The sequence below is a fragment of the Armigeres subalbatus genome, unplaced genomic scaffold (genome assembly GCF_024139115.2).
Source record: "Armigeres subalbatus isolate Guangzhou_Male unplaced genomic scaffold, GZ_Asu_2 Contig1854, whole genome shotgun sequence".
Lineage (NCBI taxonomy): Eukaryota > Metazoa > Arthropoda > Insecta > Diptera > Culicidae > Armigeres > Armigeres subalbatus.
In genome coordinates this window covers 216,552-235,309 of record NW_026942677.1, presented here as the reverse complement: position 1 = coordinate 235,309, position 18,758 = coordinate 216,552, and the positions used below count along the sequence as shown (strand labels likewise).

The following is an 18,758-nucleotide window of genomic DNA, read 5'->3' as shown; positions in this document are numbered from 1 at the left end:
CCTAACCTATGTAAAGGATTACTGTACTGTGTTGATTTGCAGAAAACCTGCTTTTTCTAGAAGCGGCACAATTTACACAATGTTGAGGAGGCACGGCAAATGCTAGGTAAAGTGTGCCATTGGTACTTCGCATACCTAAAGGAATAAAATAGACCCAATCCCGCGGTCCTTAGCCTCTTACCCAGCAAGTCCTTTCCCTGCCTCCTCGTGGAGCCGACCGGGATACGAGAAACTTATGGATGACCGGATAATCAATCCCGGTGGGAACTATACTGCCGTGAATCTCAAGTCAGTCCCATCTGTATATGACATCCATAATGCGAATATCATCTTCCAAACTTGTGTTGTGAGTGACTTGTGACGAGACGAACGCATAGAGAAAACAGAACTGCGCAATAAAAATCCTATTCAACTAGATGCTGATGTCATATTAGAGCCAGTACTCGTCGATAGAAACCCTGCCGCACGCGATGGTATATGAGCAAATCAAACCGCCTTCCTTTTGCCAGTAAAGAGATATCAGCTTTCACACTGATACTGTTCCCTCCCTCTTCATCCGGGAGTTTGGCAGAAGGATGCCTGCCATGCCTGCCGTCATGGGCGTAGCCAGGATTTCGAGAAGGGGGGGGGGCAACTTTTTTGGTCTTCTAAATCGTAGTTTTATAGTAGTTTTATAAAAACACATGAATATGAACACATGAAACCAAATTCAAACCAAATCGAAACAATAATGATTAAAACAATAATGGATTTAAAAATGCGTGATTTATTGCTCATCAGATATTTTTAAATAAAGTGAGAAAAATATTAATGAACTTAGTATTCAGAAAGAATATAAAATCGGCTATAACAATTATTATAAAAATCCTGCATTCTTCCATAAGTTTAAGAAAAATCCTTTAAAAAAATCCAAATCGTCTCTGAAATAATATTTATTATAAAATTGGCAGAAAAAGCAATATGCAAGCTTTCTCCAGGAATTCCTTCTACAATTGCTCCTGGCATTCTATCCGAAATTCTATCAGGGATTCTTTAGGAATGCCTCCAGCAACTTCTTCGGCAGTGTTCCGGAATTCCACCATAAATTATGCCGGGAATTGATCCGAAAATTCCACCATTATTTACTCCAAGAAAATCTTCACGAACTTCTTTATAAGTTCTGCAGAATTCCCTGCAATAATTCAAATAATTTCGTGCTGTTTCCCATAATTTTTTAGAATAAGAATTGCCAGTAAACATTCCTGAGAATTTCACGAAAAATCTTCGAATTTCTTGTGTAAATTCCATAAAATTTTCCGTGAATTGTTTCGAATAAATATAATATAATATAAATTAATATAATATATAATAAATATAATATAATATAAATTTATACAGAAATACCGAAAATGAAATCAACAATGGAATTTTCGGAAGAATTTCTAGATTAATTCGCAATGAAATCCTGAAAGAATTCCGGTGGAAACTTCAAGATTTTCACTGGGAGATCCTCCAGGAGTTTCTCCGAAAATTCCTCCTGGAATTCTTCCAGGAGTTCCACCGGCATTTCCACCAAGAATTTCTCTAGGATTTCCTTCGAGAATTATTCCGGTAGTTCTATCGGCAGTTCCTCTGAAAATTCTTCCGGGAATTTCGGCAGAATTGGAATTTATTTAGGCTTCTTCAGGAATTTATATGGATTTTCCACCAGAAGCTCCTCCGAGAATTTCTCTGCGAGCTCCTCAGGGAATTCTCCGGGAGGTCCTCTGATGATGATGATGGTCCAGCTACAAACCCCAACAAAGGTTTCAGCTAGACGAGATTTGTCTATAAGATGAATTCTCTTGTTTCCGAGAATGCTTCTGGTAGTTTCCCCGGGGTTCATTTGAAAATTCTCCCGGGAGTTTCTTCAGAAATTCTTCCAGAAAATTCCTTCGAGAGTTTCTCCGGGAATTCCACCAGCAATTCATCCGGGAGTTTCTCCGGGAGTTCCACCAGAAGCTATTTCAGGAAATTATTCAGGCTTTTTCAGGAAATCATTTGGGCTTTCTTTCTTCAGAAATTTATCTGGAAATTCCTCCCGAAGTTTTTCCGATACTTTCTCTGGGAGTTCCTCTGGGAAGTCCTCTAGGAATTCTTCAAGGAGTTCCTCCTGAAATTCCTCCGGGAGTTTTTACGGGAGATCTTACGGGAGCTCCTCCGGCAGTTCCTTCGGGAATTCCTCCGGGAGATCCACCAGCAGTTTCTACGAGAATCCCTCCGGGAGTTTCACCGGCAGTTTCTCTGGGTGTTTCTCTGAAAAGTAACTCCCGGAGGAACTCCCAGAGTAATTAACGGAGCAACTCCCGGGGGATTTTCTATAGGAATTTCCGGAGAAATTATCAGAGGAATTCTCGGAGGAACTGCCCGTGGAACTTCTGGAGGAATTTATTGAAGAACTACAGGAAGAATTTCCGGAGGAAATCCTGGAGGAACTCTCGTAAGAATTCTAAGATGAACTCCCAAAGGAACTTCCGGAAAAATTCCAGGAGGAACTCCTGGAAGAATTCTTAAAAAAAACCTCCCGGAGGAATTCCCGTAAGAACTCCCAGAGAAATTCTGGAGGAATTTGTAGATAAATGCCTAAAGAAATGCTAAATGAATTCCTTGAAGAAAGCCTGATTGAATTCCCGAAGGAACTACTGGTGGAACTTCAGAGGAACATCCGGTGGAATACCCTAGAGGAAGAGAAAAAATATTTCTGAACTAACTTCCGAAATCCCATTTCCCGTGAAATTCCTGCCAAATCTCGTCCAGGAATTCCCTGTGAAGTTCCTGGAGGTATTACCGGAGAATTTCTTGGAAAAACTCCTGAAAGTATTCCCGGAGGAACTCCCACAAGCACTTCCGGAGGAATTCCCACATGGAAGTCCTGAAATAATTCTTAGAGAAGTTCCTAAAGAAATTTCCGAAAAAATATCTGAAGGAGTTCCCAGAAAAATACTAGGAAGAATTAGCATAGCATATGTGATTGTACAAATCGTGGGTGGCTATACAATGCTCAATTGAGCAATCTACTGTATATTGTCGCAAATTGGTACTTGGGATTAGTACCTTTTCCTATACAGTAGCAGTTGTATACCTGGTCACGTCCTTACAATCACGGAAGGAAGGGATGGAGTGTTAGTTCAACATCTACTACCCAAGTAACACGGTTTGTTGTATGAGTGTAAAAAATACATCTTTCGAACATATAGTTTGTTACGTTTTGGTATGAAAAACTGCTTTGATTACTTTCACACGACCCAAACAGCGCAAAAATAATCGATATTTTCAACATCTTTCAGTTACAACCTTGTTTTTGATTGCACATTCACAAGACTAAACTTAAGTACTAAGGATGTTTTCAGTAACCGACTTTCAACATGGTTCTGTCAAATAGAATACCAAAACAAAAATGCTGGCCAACACGTTCAAGGAAAGAAATTTTATACAAAAAACGAATGAAAACAAGCATGCATGAAATGATGAACACCATTTTAACAATATTAATAAACATATACAAACTGAATAAATAAATCAAATTTGTTTTGAAGTCTCGGTCGAAACATTATATGCGGCTCATGTTTCATTGGCTAAATTTTCATTTTACTTCTCCTAAATTCATGCGCCACTGATTGAACTATGCCAAAGCATAACTTTGAAATTCATATATAAACAAATTCTCCAATCTGCAAAATAAAAACAATATGGCGAGTAGTCGAAAAACAACAGGGTCGATGAAGAACGTTCATAACATTGATCTTAAATAATGTTGAAATTACGTTAAACTTCTATCGTTAGGATATATATTCTGACGCAACAAATGCCAAAAAATGAACATGTTATAACCTTGTTCGTAAAATCTTCCTGTAGACATATTTTATGTTGTGAGAATGTAAAACGAAACATCTCAAAAAACCAAACAAATGTCAAAAATATACATGTTATCAGCAAGTTGTGAGAATGTACTATGAAACTTCTTCTTGATCCAATTGCTGTATGTTTTGCAAAAACCTTATCATAGCTTTCCTTGAACATAACATGTTTTGTATTTCATTTTCCCGACCTTTATTCAACATCATTATTAGATCTTAGTTAATAATGATGTTTTCGGTGTTACTTGGGTAGTGAAGATGCAGGGAACCCATACTACCTTCATAGATGTCTCGGGAAGGAAAATTTGTGTTAGTGGGAAAGGTGAATAATAGGGAGCTCTATTCGACAATATAGAGCGTTTGTCAATAACAGTATATGCTGTAAAAATAATAAAATATATTCATCAATTTACTTACGAACCATCCTAAGGAAAAACAAAACAAAACACAAAATTTCGGCAAATCGCGCAATCGTTCTGCCGTCCGAAACAAGAGCCAACACGCACTGAACTAATTAACTTCATTATCGGCCGCGCAATGCAGAACACAAAATTTCGGCAAATCGCGTGATCGTTCTGCCGTCGGAAACAAGAGCCAACACGCACTGAACACGCTAAAAATGAACTACTCAAAATTGAGTCGAATCATTTTCATTAAAAACGGGACAACTCAAAATTTGAGTAAAATTTTACTTATCTTAAGATACTACTTCAATAAAATGATGATTTCGCGAAAGTTAAGCTTGGCCTTCCATCAATTTTTAATGCGACAGATGCGAATCAAGTTTATCTATCTATCTAAGTGCATTTTACGACAGACTCCTAGTTTAAGTGCAATCCCCATTTTATTGAAGTAGTATCTTTTACTCAAATTTTGAGTTGTCCCGTTTTTAATGAAAATGAGTCGGATTCGACTCAATTTTGAGTAGTTCATTTTAGCGTGAACTAATTAACTTTATTACCGGCCGAGCAATGCAGAACACAAAATTTCGACAAATCGCGCGATCGTTCTGCCGTCGGAAACAAGAGAAAACTACTAGGAAGAATTAATGCAGAAATTCTCAGATGAAATCCTGAAAGTATTCCCAGATGAATTGCTGAAGAAAATCCCTGCGGATTGTTCCGAAGAAATTTCTGGAAGAACTCTTGGCTGATATCTGAGTAAATTCCGAGTGAAGTCCGGAAGGAATTCTAGTACACTTCACCGCGGAAAATCTCCCGGAGAAATTCCTGAAGGAATTCCTGGAGAAGTACCTGGAGAAACTCCCGAAAAAATACCTGAAAGAATTTCTGGGGAAATACTTGGACGAATTCCAGGAGAAATTCATGAAGATATTTCTAGAGGATTTCTTGGAGGATATTCTGATATAATTGCGAAAAGAATTCCAGATTGGAATGCTAGATGATTTCGCTATTGAATGTTTGGAGGTATTTCCGGAAAATTTCCTGGAAGTAATCCCGGAGGAATTGAAGGAAGAGCTCCGAGAGGAATGCCCGGAGAAGTTCCTAGAGGAATTTCCGAAGGAATTTCTTATAGATTTACAAGTGCTAAATCGGAGGATTTCCGTCATAATTTTTTGTAGAAACTTGTGGTAGAATTTTGGGAAGAAATTCCATATATATTCTTGACGGAACTCTCGAATGCATGCCTGAAGGAAATGCCGGATTCTTCCTGAAGAGAGAATAGCCGAAGAAATGTCTAGAAGTAAAACGTGGAGAGAAGAAAAGAAATCTTCAAGGATTTTTTTTTCATGAAAATTTATTCAGGGGTTTCTACATAAGGAGGAATTACAATTACATGAGAAGGATTTTCGAATGATTTTCAGATAAATTTGGGGATAACTTCCGGAAGAATTTAGAAGTTCCCAGGGGAGCTTCTAGAAGGATTCCAAGAAGAATTCTAGAGCCCGAAATGTTTAGAGTTGTTTTGAACTTTCATATATTATGGATCCTGGATGCCCTAATAAGTTTTGGGAATGTTTTGAATTTCAACCACCTATTTCTGTATATGATTGGATCGTAAAGTGCACATGTTTGAGGGAATTCATTTCAGTACCCGTTCAATCTTTCCACAATTTAGGGAGGGGGGGGCGACGGCTCCCCCCTGCCCCCCTCTGGCTACGCCCTTGCCTGCCGTATCATAACGGGAAATATCAAATCTAGACTTTCGCTTCTAACTCTATCATGAACAATGTAGGTGTGTGGCAGTGAAATGGCACTGGGTTTTAAGTATGGAAAGGAATAATATCCAATTGATTTGAAAGTATCGAAGTAGGCTTCATATGAACGACAACGAAGAGCCACCAAAATATTAATCAAAGCAATCGTGATAATTTGCCGTCAGTCAAAAATACACGTGGTGAACCATCGCAGACAGTTTGATAGTTTTCCGGCACGCTCCCGCTTGTCTATTCCCACAATAAGCTCCATATTTGGCGATCCTGCAGGATTTTCACCGTTTCTGGATTAGATCTCATTGTAGAGCTTGGAACAAGCGGGAGTGTGTATGGACAAAATATTATTAATTTTATTTACGTAAGTGAAAGTGAAAAAAAATATTACATGGTTTTTTATGCTGTGTTTCAGTGCTTCTTTATACCTATAATGATAAGTGCATATTAAAATACATATTTTGCGAGAGGTGCAAACTTATTTTTTTTTTGTAAAGTTAAACCAGAGAAAAGGCATAGCTTCGGCATTAGGCTGACTGCTTATCAAACGGAACTTTTGTTCATAGTCGTAACTATAGTTTATACATATTCCCAGTCTAGGGGGAACATGACCCCAGCTGTTGAGAAATAATTTTCTTAGCCGATATAGGGCACTGCTTTAATTCCTTTATTGCCCATTTGTCTTGTTATTAACATTACTCCACTGAAAAAAATCAACTAGTTTTTTGTGTGATTGCAAAAACACGGTGACTACTTTTCGCATTGTAATAATTGTTGATAAATGAGTGAGGTAGGTTTAGGCATCGTAATCGCGTAATAAACATAAACAATAAACACACAATAAACTGCATTTTTTCGATTTATGCACAAGGTTTTTGGAATCAAATTTGCAGATTTTGGAGCACTAGATGTGGAGTAAATTCCATGAAGCTTCATAATAATTAATACAAGTATTCATGGATTCCCGAAGATTTGGAAATGCTACCTGATCATAACAGCGAAACTGCGTTTAACATATCAACGGGAATTCAAAAAAAATAATTATAATAAAATCTGATGTTGAAGTTCGAGAAGGAAAGATTTTTTCAGTATTTGCGAAGTCTTATGGAATCAGATTAGGATACTTTTCTATAATTTCGAAATTAGGTTATTTGAAGAGATATAGGAGATTGGGAGTTTATTATATTTTGGAAGAATTTTCTTTACAAAATACGAAGAGATTGTTAGGACGTTTTCTGAAATCATAAATATTTTACGTAATCAAAAAAAAATACTGATAGTTTTTGGAAGTTTTAAGAACACTCTAAACTCTCTGAGGAACTCTGACCGTAGTTGGCAGTGTAATAGAAAAGATACATACATTTTATCATACAATGAACAACTGAGTGAAATCACCAAACCAGAATGTCCACAACACTTGAACACTACATTCTGCAACGACAAGCCGATACACTGCCGGACAGATCACCTTAAAAGTCATACGTTTCAATGTGTGTAAAATAATGGTGATAAAATGCCAAACCTGAATAAGGAAAAATGAAAATTGTTTTTTAACTCTCTTTTCAAAATTTTAGAAGGGAGCCGCAAGTGGGTCATAAAAGGACCAAACCCTCCCGACATCCTTTGGCCCTTTATTTAAGCCGATTATATTGATTGTAGTATCAATTTTCAAACTAGGACTATTGGAAAATGACCATCTTTAACATGCAGACTTAGTGTTACTTGATTTTGTAATGAGCGCGAGTTGTGCTCGCATAAAGTGCTCAGTGCGACCAAGTGTTGCTTGATTTTGTAATGAGCGCGAGCGGTACTCACATAAAGTGCTCTTAGTGCAACTTAACGTTGCTTGATTTTGTGTTGAGCGCGAGTGGTGCTCGCATAAGGTGCTCAGTACGGATTTAACAATGCTGATTTTTTATAATGAGATCGCGTGGTACTCACATATTGTGTTCTGTATCGGTGAATTCGACACGGTTGTTTCATAATGTGCAAATGTCGCAAACGCAAACAATGCCTTTTCATGCAAATTCCTCAGCAACTAGGACCACTCGCAGCTAACAACCACTTGGGACTGGTGGCGCTCCGCGCCTTCTATCAAACGGAAGTGGAAAATACCACCAGAAGTCTCCAATCTTCCTGAAATCAGCAGAAGAAGTCAATGTTTACGTTTGCGACTTTCGCCTTTTTGAAACAACAATGTCGAACTTTACCGGCAAAGTATATTACAGGCTGGTGAAACCTAGTGGTGTATTAAAACAAAAAAAAAAGTTTTGAGATCTTTATAATTTATATTTATTAAATTGTTCATTTATCAGTTATCTATATATCCATTAATCACCTCAACTATCTAAGGTATACTAAAAATTGTTACCCGCATTTGATGCCCGGTAGGTTGGCAGCTTTATGGACTTATGTTTGGTACTTAAATATAATTTTGGATTTGGAATACTACATTCCTATTTCCAATTCACCCCTCGCTTTTAGAGGCACCAGTTTTTCATCTATGTTTATTGGCAGCAAGTACTACAACATAGTTTTCGAATTTGTTGATCACTTATTTAATAAAATGTGCGCCTTAATGTCAGAGCGTCTATTGTGGCAGATATTTCTGAACTCTACCGTGGTTCTCCTTAATGTATCTGCCCATTTAGGGTGAAAGGTTTTTGTTTAACAAATCCTAATTATCGGCAATTTGAAATATTTTGATGCTCGCCGTCTGTCAACCAAATACAACGTTAGCTGGCGTTAGTGTTTTAGAAAGTTACTTTCCTTAATAAAACAAAACCTGTGTGGCATTGAAATGGCACTGGGTTTTAAGTATGGAAAGGAAATATCCAATTGATTTGAAAGTATCGAAGTAGGCTTCATATGAACGACAACGGAGAGCCACCAAAATATTAATCAAAGCAATCGTGGCAATTTGCCGTCAGTCAAATACACGTGGTGAACCATCGCAGACAGGAGTGATAGTTTTCCGGCAGACTCCCGCTTGCCTATTCCCACAATAAGCTCCACAGTAGGTACGTCTATTTTTGGAAGATGATATTAGCATTTCCATGTCATCATGGTCGTATGCTGACAGGGAAAATAGGTTTGCTACTATCCGGGGGGTGCAAATCTGCTCGAGCGTCTGTTCTCCATGTTAGGAGCAGCTCACAACAGCGTCTACTTCCAACACAGCCTTCCTCTATCGGTACACCTGGAGATCACCACTGCAGACAAAATCGCGAATCAACCACGTTCTAAAAATTGGCGAAAAATCAGTTTTTTTTCTCAAGACAATTTTGGCGTATATAATTAAATTGCAGTAGAATGTTTGATTTTGTGGGTCTCGTGCCCCATCGGTGGGGTAAGAGTGCGTTTTTCACTTGTCTTGCAATAAGGGTTCTACTGAAACGAATCTCAATAATTTCGATTTTTTTTTCCACTTGGTAACATATAGGAAGAGTATATGAATCATCGACATTGATTTGATATGCAGAAGCTTGCTTCTTAAGGGCCACATGATCGATTGAAAACTAAGTGCGTACTCTTGCCCCACTCTACTCCATGCCTTCTACTGATTGCGCCTGTTGGAGAGAACCCAGTCAGGCTATGTCACTGGTAGTCATGTTTTTTAAATTTATGTAGATCTCTCTTCAGGTTGGGCAAATGATTATGATTTTATCACTTAGGAGATCATCTGGCCTTTGTAAATTAGCACTGGTGGTTCCAGAGTTGTGGTAATCTTGGTTCACCAGCAATTTTGACGTAATTAGTTTATTCACCATTTGGCGTCAGCAGTAAGAACGATAAGATCAGAGCTAGTCCAGTGCAGAAGTAAAACAAAACCCTATTTTACACTGAAATCCTCTAGGTCGATTGTATGTGCTTTACTACAGGTGTGGTATTTGGCCGATGGCGACTGAATGCGACGTTACGCTGCCCATGATCGCATATTTGTAACACTCACATTTTTGTTCATTTTGTAAAAAGCCTGTGAATCGTTCAGAAAGCTCAATTTACTGCATCTAATCCCACAACAGTAAAATAAGCTTTACTATCTATCCTATCTGTGGTAAGCTGGAAATTATTGAGTTTCTGGGGAGGATTGTCAAAAGGCCTCTAGGTATTCCATTAAAAATTTCAAAATTTCAAAAAATTTCATTCCAAGAATCCCTTTAAAATTCCAACAGGACTTTTTATTAAAAAAATCCTCCTTCAATTTCTTCCTCAGAAATTTCTTCGGAAGCTCTTTAAGGAGTTTCTTTCGAGTTTTTCCCACAAATTCGGAAATTTCTATAGAAAAACCTTAGTGAGCTCCGTAAGGAATTCCTGCAGAAATTCTTCTTAGTAATTTTTCAAATGTTCCTATCGCACTGTTTTTGGTCCATATAAAGACTCTAGATCGTTGCTACTCAACCTGATGTGATTCAATGCCAACATGTCTGGATTCGGAAGATAAGACAACATCGAAGTGTGTTTCTCATACCTACGGTGGCATCGATTCAACCGCTAACGAACAACACATTTTATATGGATTTACTAGAATTTTAAGAGAATTTCCCGTGGAAACTTTCGAAGAAACTGCTGGAGAAATTTACAAAAACTTTTTCGAAAAATTTTCCGAAGGTTACTGGCTGGATTTTTGAAAATCATTTGGAACTCGTAGAGGGGGCTCTCGGAAGTATTTCTGGAGGAATTTTTCAATGATTTTCCGAAGGAGAACCCTAGCGGATTTTTGAAAAGTATTCCTAGATCGCCCAGTCAACACAAAAAAGTATATGATGCAACATAAGATGCTAAAGTGGAGGCGATATACATACATATTGTATGGGGAAGTACTTATATGGCCTCCACTTTAGCATCTTACGTGGCATCATATACGATCTTGTGTTGACTGGGCGCATATCAGCCGAGATGCTCAAAGCTGACCCCATGACATCCGCTCAACTACTGCATCGTTTATTTCGTAATATTTGGGACACCGCAACTTTCCCGGTCGACTGGATGCAAAGTATCTTAGGGAAGGTACCCAAAAATGGTGCCCTGACTGTATGCGATAACTGGCGAGGCATTATGTTGCTGTGTTCCGTTTTCAAAGTTCTATGCAAAGTTATCCTAGTCCGGATTCAGGAGAAGATCAATGCGACTCTCCGGCGGCAGCAGGCCGGATTCCGTGCCGGAAGATCCTGTGTGGACCATATTGTCACGCTCCGCATCATTCTGGAGCAGGTCAACGAATTCCAAGAGTCCCTTTACTTGGTATTCATTGACTACGAAAAAGCTTTCGACCGTCTCAATCACGAGAATATGTGGGGCGCCCTGAGACGCAAGGTGGTTCCTGAGAAAATCATCGGCCTCATGGAAGCACAGTACGAGGCCTTTTCGTGTAGAGTGCTGCACAATGGGGTCCTGTCCGACCCTATCCGGGTCGTAGCTGGTGTGAGGCAAGGATGTATACTATCATCGTTACTGTTTCTCATCGTAATCGACGAGATTCTTGTAGGTGCAGTTGACCGTGAACCAAACCGCGGGCTGTTATGGCAGTCTATAACCATGGAGCACCTAAACGACTTCGAATTGGCTGATGACGTTGCACTCCTCGCGCAACGGCTCTCTGATATGCAGAGTAAGCTCAACGACCTTGCCGAGCGCTCCTCCTCGGCAGGTTTAGTCATCAACGTCAACAAAACCAACTCGTTTGATGTTAACACGGTGACTCCTTCCAGTTTCACAGTAGCCGGGCAACCAGTAGAGAATGTTGAAAGCTTCCAATATCTTGGTTGAAAAATGGCGTCAGACGGCGTTACCAAGGTCGACATAGGCGCACGGATCAAGAAAGCAAGGACTGCCTTTGCGAGTTTAAGAAATATCTGGAAAAACAGGCAGATAAGTGAACGCACCAAAATACGAATTTTCAACTCTAACGTGAAATCTGTGCTGTTATACGCTAGCGAAACATGGTGTGTATCAGTGGAGAACACTTAACGGCTGCAGGTGTTCATTAACAGATGCTTGCGGTATATAATTCGGGCCTGGTGGCCTCACAACTGGATCTCAAACAACGAGCTCCATCGTCGTTGTCACCAGAGGCCGATAGCAACAGAAATTTGGGATTGGAAGTGGGGCTGGGTCGGCCACACTCTACGTAGGGGCGGAAACGAAATCTGTAAACAAGCATTAGACTAGAACCCAGCGGGACATCGCAGCAGAGGCAGACCCAGAGGCTCATGGCGGCGAAGCCTCAATAAAGAAATAAAAGAAGTCGACCGAAATCTAACCTGGCAGCAGGTTAAAGCGATAGCCGGGCAACGATCAGGATGGAGATCTTTCAAGTCTGCCCTTTGCACCACCGGAGGTGTACAGGATCCATAAGTAAGTAAGTAAGTATCAAGCAAAACGCATGTTGCAAGAATGTCGGACAGCAACCCTCCAAACATACTGTCTGCTTCCGACTCGGTGGGCACATGAAGGCTTGAAGCACAGCGAGCTGCGTGGACGGACCAAGTACAAAACGATTTGGCGGGCGTGGGGCGCAACAGAGGATGAAGAGTTGTTGCCTCGAACCATGGAGAGTGGCGTCAAATTGTTGATTCAGAGTTAGATATCTGTTCAGATGTAAGCTACATAAATAAAATGTACAACACACGACGTGGACATTTTAACATGCAACAAAATTGAATCAAATAGATCAATGGGAACACTGGTAACTAGAGTTAGAAGGACCGCAAAACGATTATGGAGAACCAGAGGAACATTCGGGCTTTAGTGAACTCATTTCAGGCGTTTCGGTCAGATGTGAGTAATAGTCTAATATCAATAATAATAACCGTTTATTGTAAATTCCAACTTGGTTTCATCAATTTTTTGCTGTATGCAATGGACATAATGTCAATGTTGAGATTTGATTAATCTTGATGATTGATTCTATTTATTACCATCTGTTTGCTTTTATGTTTAATTCTTTATTGAGCGCTTCGAAAACACTAGCCATTCTTTTTTACAATCACACGTTTAGCTTGATTGTGTGTTAGAGCAACAATGCGTTCGTTGTTGGTAGCTTCTGAAGCTGGTGTCGCTCTGCAACTTTACGGAAATCTTATTCAAGAGCAGTTTTGCTTGTGTTCGTGCGTATGTGCATACGTGATTTCCTGGCATATGTCTGCCATTTGTCTTTTTGTAATATTAAACTACATCGCAGGGAACTGCTTCTTAGAGTTTGCTTCATAAATATAGATAGCTAGCTTTACCGCTCCGCTAAAAAAGCAGGAAATCTGATTTGTAACTCTAGTTCTCTAGATTCTCAGTCCAGTCCAGTTCATAACATCCGTTTTCTAATTTTTGAGAGTATATAAATAGATATATTCTATGCTAAAGCCTGTTTGCCCTCTTTCGCTAATATGTTTAAGGAAATATCCACTTGGTACGAAATCTCTAACAATAAATTATCACAATGTTCTATACACGTGTTTTATGCGCATGAATAAATGTGGATGTGGGTAAGCCTAGGATAATCAAGTATTTAACGTAGCGAGCGTCGAAATAGCAATTTCTTATGTATAAAAATACATTCTCAGTTGTAGCACCATGGACTATAACAAACTCATACAATATGACACTTCCTTCTGATTTTTCTTCTCTCTCGACAAATTGCGTATTTCTCTCAATGGTTTGTGGTGCTTATGATATACATTCTCGTAACTAATCGTCTTACACTAATATTGCAACATTTTAAACCAATAGAAGACCTTTCGTTTGTTCCACATTTTTTCGATGTGGTTCGAACTCGTTCAGATAGCTGCTGACTCCTAGTCAGCTTTGTATCAGCATGCTAAGAATAGAGCGATCTCAATTCTTTGATCTCTCGGACTACGCTCCAACTGAGTTTCTTTGCTAGCCTAACTAATATATGAAAACCAAAAAAGTTTTTAAGACTCTCTGTTTGTGATAACAGAGTTATCTTTTAAGGCCCGAATGCAATAACTTCAGAAGCATAGTACATCTTATTGTACCTAATGCGATCATTGTGGTTAGACCTTCACATAATATTGGACTTAATATTTTCATATGCTCCAAAATATTTTCCAGAACGTCTAAACAATAAGGAAATGAAATTTGCTTTACTTATGGAAAATTCAAAACGAATAACACATAACTATTCTATTACGACAGTATTTTATTTCATAGTGGTAGGGGGAAAAGGGTGCAAATCTGAACAGTGCCATCTCGTGAAAAAAAAATACGAATAATTATAAGGCCCGGGTATTATGTGTTCTGATAGATTAGGGGGTAGATTTGCCTATAAAATTTACAAAAGGATTCTCATTCGCGTGTGTCGCTTCATTTCAAGGGAATGGACTCGTTGCCATTCCCAATTTTGTTTTGTATATTTTTTGTGTCGATAATTTTAGTCTCTATCCCACTAGAGATTAAAATCAAGTATTATGAGTTGTGGGTTGGCTCGCTGTATCGCTTATGTCCTCAACGTCGGTAGAGATCCGCCATCACGAAGAGTCGCCATCGTGCGGATCTCCGGCCTTCGTCGGACAAAAGAGACAGACATGGGTGCGACCAACCCCGTTGCCATTCGACTCCTTTTGTGGTTGGTGTTTGAGGTATTGTGCTCGTTCGTTTTCTGATAGACTGTTGGTTCTTACTCTGATGCAGGTTTGAAGTTACTGAGGCATTGATTGGCTAGAAGGACCAATTTGGAAGAATTGCAAAAACATGTAACAGCGCTAAAAAGATCGGGGAATTTTACGCGAAGGTATATTTCCGCTTTATCGGGGAAACTTTCCACTAGTCAGAAGATAAAAGCTGCCGACCCGGATTTGAATCGGTACGATTACGCGCTAATTTTGTCTGTCGATTGCGTGCCCTACAAATTATGCTTTGGCTACAGTTGCTATTGACCGTCATTGATTGCACATTTCCGACTGCTTATCACTAAAGCCAACAAAACAGACGGTTTATTGTTGCTGTTGCTGCGTCCTTTGCTGGCTGCCATCTTCGTTCGAATGTACTCACAATACTTGATTTTAAATGAGTCGTTCTCATGTTTCTATCGTCGGCCCCGTCAGCTTGGTAGCGTATACATTAGCAACCTGTAAAAAAGAAATAAATAAATATTAATCTTAAGAAAATTATTTTGAGCTTTTTAGTGGAATGTCTTCACTTGTCATAAGACGAGTTTGTACAATCCCATTGAAATTCCACCACTTAATTGTATCTTGATACGAATACGTATCTGTCAAGATACAATTAAGTGGTGGAATTTCAATGGGATTGTACAAACTCGTCTTATGACAAGTAAATATTAATCATTGAAATTGTAATTAATACGAAATTCGGGAAACTATAAAGACAGGAACACCGTCTTCGACCAGAGGCCTTCGCAACCTAGCGGCTACTGAACGAGCTCGAGTGGCCAAATTGGACGCATAGTCAAATCACTCGCAATCAATTTCTCAAGCCAACTGAGCTTGACGACCAACTGGCATATAGCTTACACAACCTTACTTGATCAGTACAGTTGCTGATGAAGAATGTATATTTTTGACAGTGATTGTCATGAATGTTGTTGCGAAAATCGCGGATTATTATTACAATTTGGGGAACGACACTTTGTCTGTTTTGCTCTCCAATCGTATTATTGTCCAGATCAAACGCATTAAAATTCGCACCTTGGAACGGCAGAACTGAGTTAAAGCATGCGGGTTGCCGCACATAATCATGCTGATTATCAACTCTGTCCACTGTCAGTTGAGCGATAGAGAGGCTCTCCATCTTTCTGACCTTCTGCTGCATCCAGCTCTGCTCCATAGTAATTCCCAGTACTCCAGGTCCAGGCTGCTTATTCCAACAATTTGCATATTTAGTTTAGTTTTCGGTTGAAAACTTTTCTGCCATTTCGCGATAAAAAAAATCCTCGTTTCTTCATTTGCTTGTGCCTAGTGTTGTGAAAGATCATCTGCATGTCATTTGACTAATTTGTCTGAATCTTTTTCTAGACATTTTTCCTCCCACGCCTTAGACTACATATTAACCCTCAAAGCCTGAACGTAAGATCCACGCTTTCAAATAATCACAGAAAAAAAAGAACATTTCTCCATTTCTCAATCGATTGTGACAATCAACCCCTCAAAACAATCGCTCAGATCTCTAGTTTCTGGAAAAGGTGTACTGGGGTAGGTTTTTTGGCATCCGTGGGAACACTTGCTTAGCATTTTTTTAAGTCACCGTGCGGCATGTCAAACGTCATGATTTTGCAAAAGAAGAGCTCCGTTGAAGAGTATCTGGACAACTATTAGACATGTTCGGGAATCTTCCATTCCGACCATTTCGGGGAAAAAGGCCAGTTTTGATAATTTACGAAACCTCGCTTGCGACATCTCAATCTTCATGATATTGCAAACGAAGGTCAATGGAGCTCATTTGAAGGGTTTCTGGACAAGTTATGTGACCCTCCGGGTTCCATTCGGAGATAATAACCAGTGTTGATCATTTATGAAGCCTGAAAATAGTTTTTGGACATGGTGGACGCGTCCGGGAATGCTCCGCGGACCTTATCCACCAGTTTATATGACCATTTCCTATTAGTGATAAAAGCTAGCTTGTGACATCTCAAACTTCATTATTTTGCAAAACAAGATCAATGGAGCTGTGGGCAAGTTTGAAAGTTCTTCAAGCATTGTTTTGTAGGATTTTAGGACCTGTCTGGAGAATCAGAGTTCTAAAAGATTCTGGTCCTCTGGGTTTTTAAATAATTTACAGATTTTAAGCTATTGCTCAAGATTATCATTTACCAATTTGTGATTTACGTGTGAATCAACGCCATCTGGACAACTTACTTTGAACCTCATAACGATATCAGTTCAAGTGTGTAGAATTCAAGCTCACGGCCTCCCACTTTGGATAAGTGATCGGAGTCCTTCCAATAGATCGGAGCCGCTAACTGTTCTTATCACACTAGAATCAAATTCATGCAATTGCAGGCCTCGAAACCCTTCAATTGACTGTGAAATAGCCATAAAGTATTTTGGCTGAATTTGAAAGTCAGTTCTGCTTGAACGTATAGCCTATTCACGAGTTTTATCATTTGATAAAATCATGTATCTTGATGTGAATCGTCATGTACTTTATTTTCAGTGAAATTTCAATCTATGAAATTTGACATCAAAGCGTGTTGTGTTTGAATTTAGATTGAGTTTGGCTTGAATTGTGCTTGGATTACAATTAGATTTGGATTGGATATGGAATAAATTATTATTGAATTGGATGGATTAGGATTCGACTCAATTTGATTTGGATCGGAATGGATTTGATTTGGATAAGATTTCGATCGATGTGGAATTTGGATTACATTTGTTTGATTTGTATTGATGATGGATTGAATTAGGATCAGATTTGGATTGGATGTGGATTGGAGTTTGGATTGAATAGATATTGGATTAAAATTAGACTCGGTTTTATTTTGATTTGGATTAGATTAGGATCGAAATGGATTTGAATTCGATCAATTTGGAATTTTGATTGGATTTGGATTGTTTTTGGATTAGATTTGTATTGGGTTTGAATTTGGATTGGATTTTGGTTGGGTTTAGAGGTGTGCGCTGCCGGTCCGACATTCAACGGCGACGGCGTTGGTTCGAATTTTGGTCGGCGACCGCGGCGTTTTCGGCGTCGCGCCGAAAGCCATTTTAGCCGGCGGCGGCGGCGTGAATCGGCGTGGCGATTTTTTTAATACGTTTCTTTGAGATTTTTTTTTGCTTTTTTTCGGGATATTTTCAAGACATTAACGGAAGAATCTTTCGAATTTCGCCTGAAAAATCTGATGAACTTCTTCTAAAAAATTCTTTAAGTTTTTCCCAAATTTTCATTTGGAAATAATTTTCGGATTGTTCACGGAAACTACTTTGAAGTTTCGAGAATTTTTCGGAAATACCAACAGAAGCTCTTTGGTAATCCAAAAGAAAATTGTTTTGAATTTCAGCAGGAGATTCTTTGGAATTTACATAAGAAATTGGTCCAAATTACTACAGACGTTTGATAACTGCAATGCTTTTTGACTGCAATTCGATAGTTGCAACAGTTTTGCAGTTATCGGACCGCTGAACTTCAAAACGATGTCAAACAAAGTCGATGATAGCTGCATTGTGCTGCACAATCAGGTGCACTTCTATTGCATCTGACGTCGACTGACAACCGTTTGATGTCTAGAATGCGTTGCAGTTATCGAACGGCATTCGCTAACTGAAACGTAAACATGTTGCAGTTATTTAACGACTAGTGTATTGTCCATAAGAAATTCTTGGGAAATTCCATAGGCTGAAAGCAAAATACGGCCGAACTGGTAATTTGACCAAAAAAGTCGTTTTCCCTAACAGGTCGTTTGGCCGAATAGGTCATCAGCCCAAAATGCCGTTTCGCCGAAAGGGTAATTTAGTCGAAAATGTTGTTTGGCCCAACGAGTCACATGGCCAAATGTCAATTATATGGTCAAAAATGTCCACCCATTTGGCCAAATGACATTTACGGCGAAATGGCCTTATTGTCAAAAGATCATTGAACGAAATTTCGGATCCTCTCTACTTTGTAAGCCGATTCAAGCCAAAAAATATCTAACCAAATCCCAGTAGGCCGAATTGAGCGTATATCTAAAATTGCTATTAGGTCGAAAATGGTTTGTCCGCACATGTTGTTTGGCCGTTCAGTTCGGCTTGGCTAAATGG

At 39.1% G+C, this 18,758-nt stretch overlaps 1 protein-coding gene across 2 annotated transcripts in view; it reads right to left on the bottom strand.

The window, feature by feature from the left end:
- Positions 1-12,841: 12,841 nt before the first annotated feature.
- The window catches only part of LOC134203441 (uncharacterized), a 50,701-nt gene continuing 44,784 nt past the window's right edge, over positions 12,842-18,758 (bottom strand). For both annotated transcript variants that reach the window (XM_062678317.1, XM_062678318.1), the window contains exon 8: positions 12,842-15,131. In XM_062678317.1, coding sequence (XP_062534301.1) covers positions 15,081-15,131 — 51 coding nt within the window. In that variant the 3' untranslated portion in view covers positions 12,842-15,080. The remainder of the gene's footprint in view (positions 15,132-18,758) is intronic.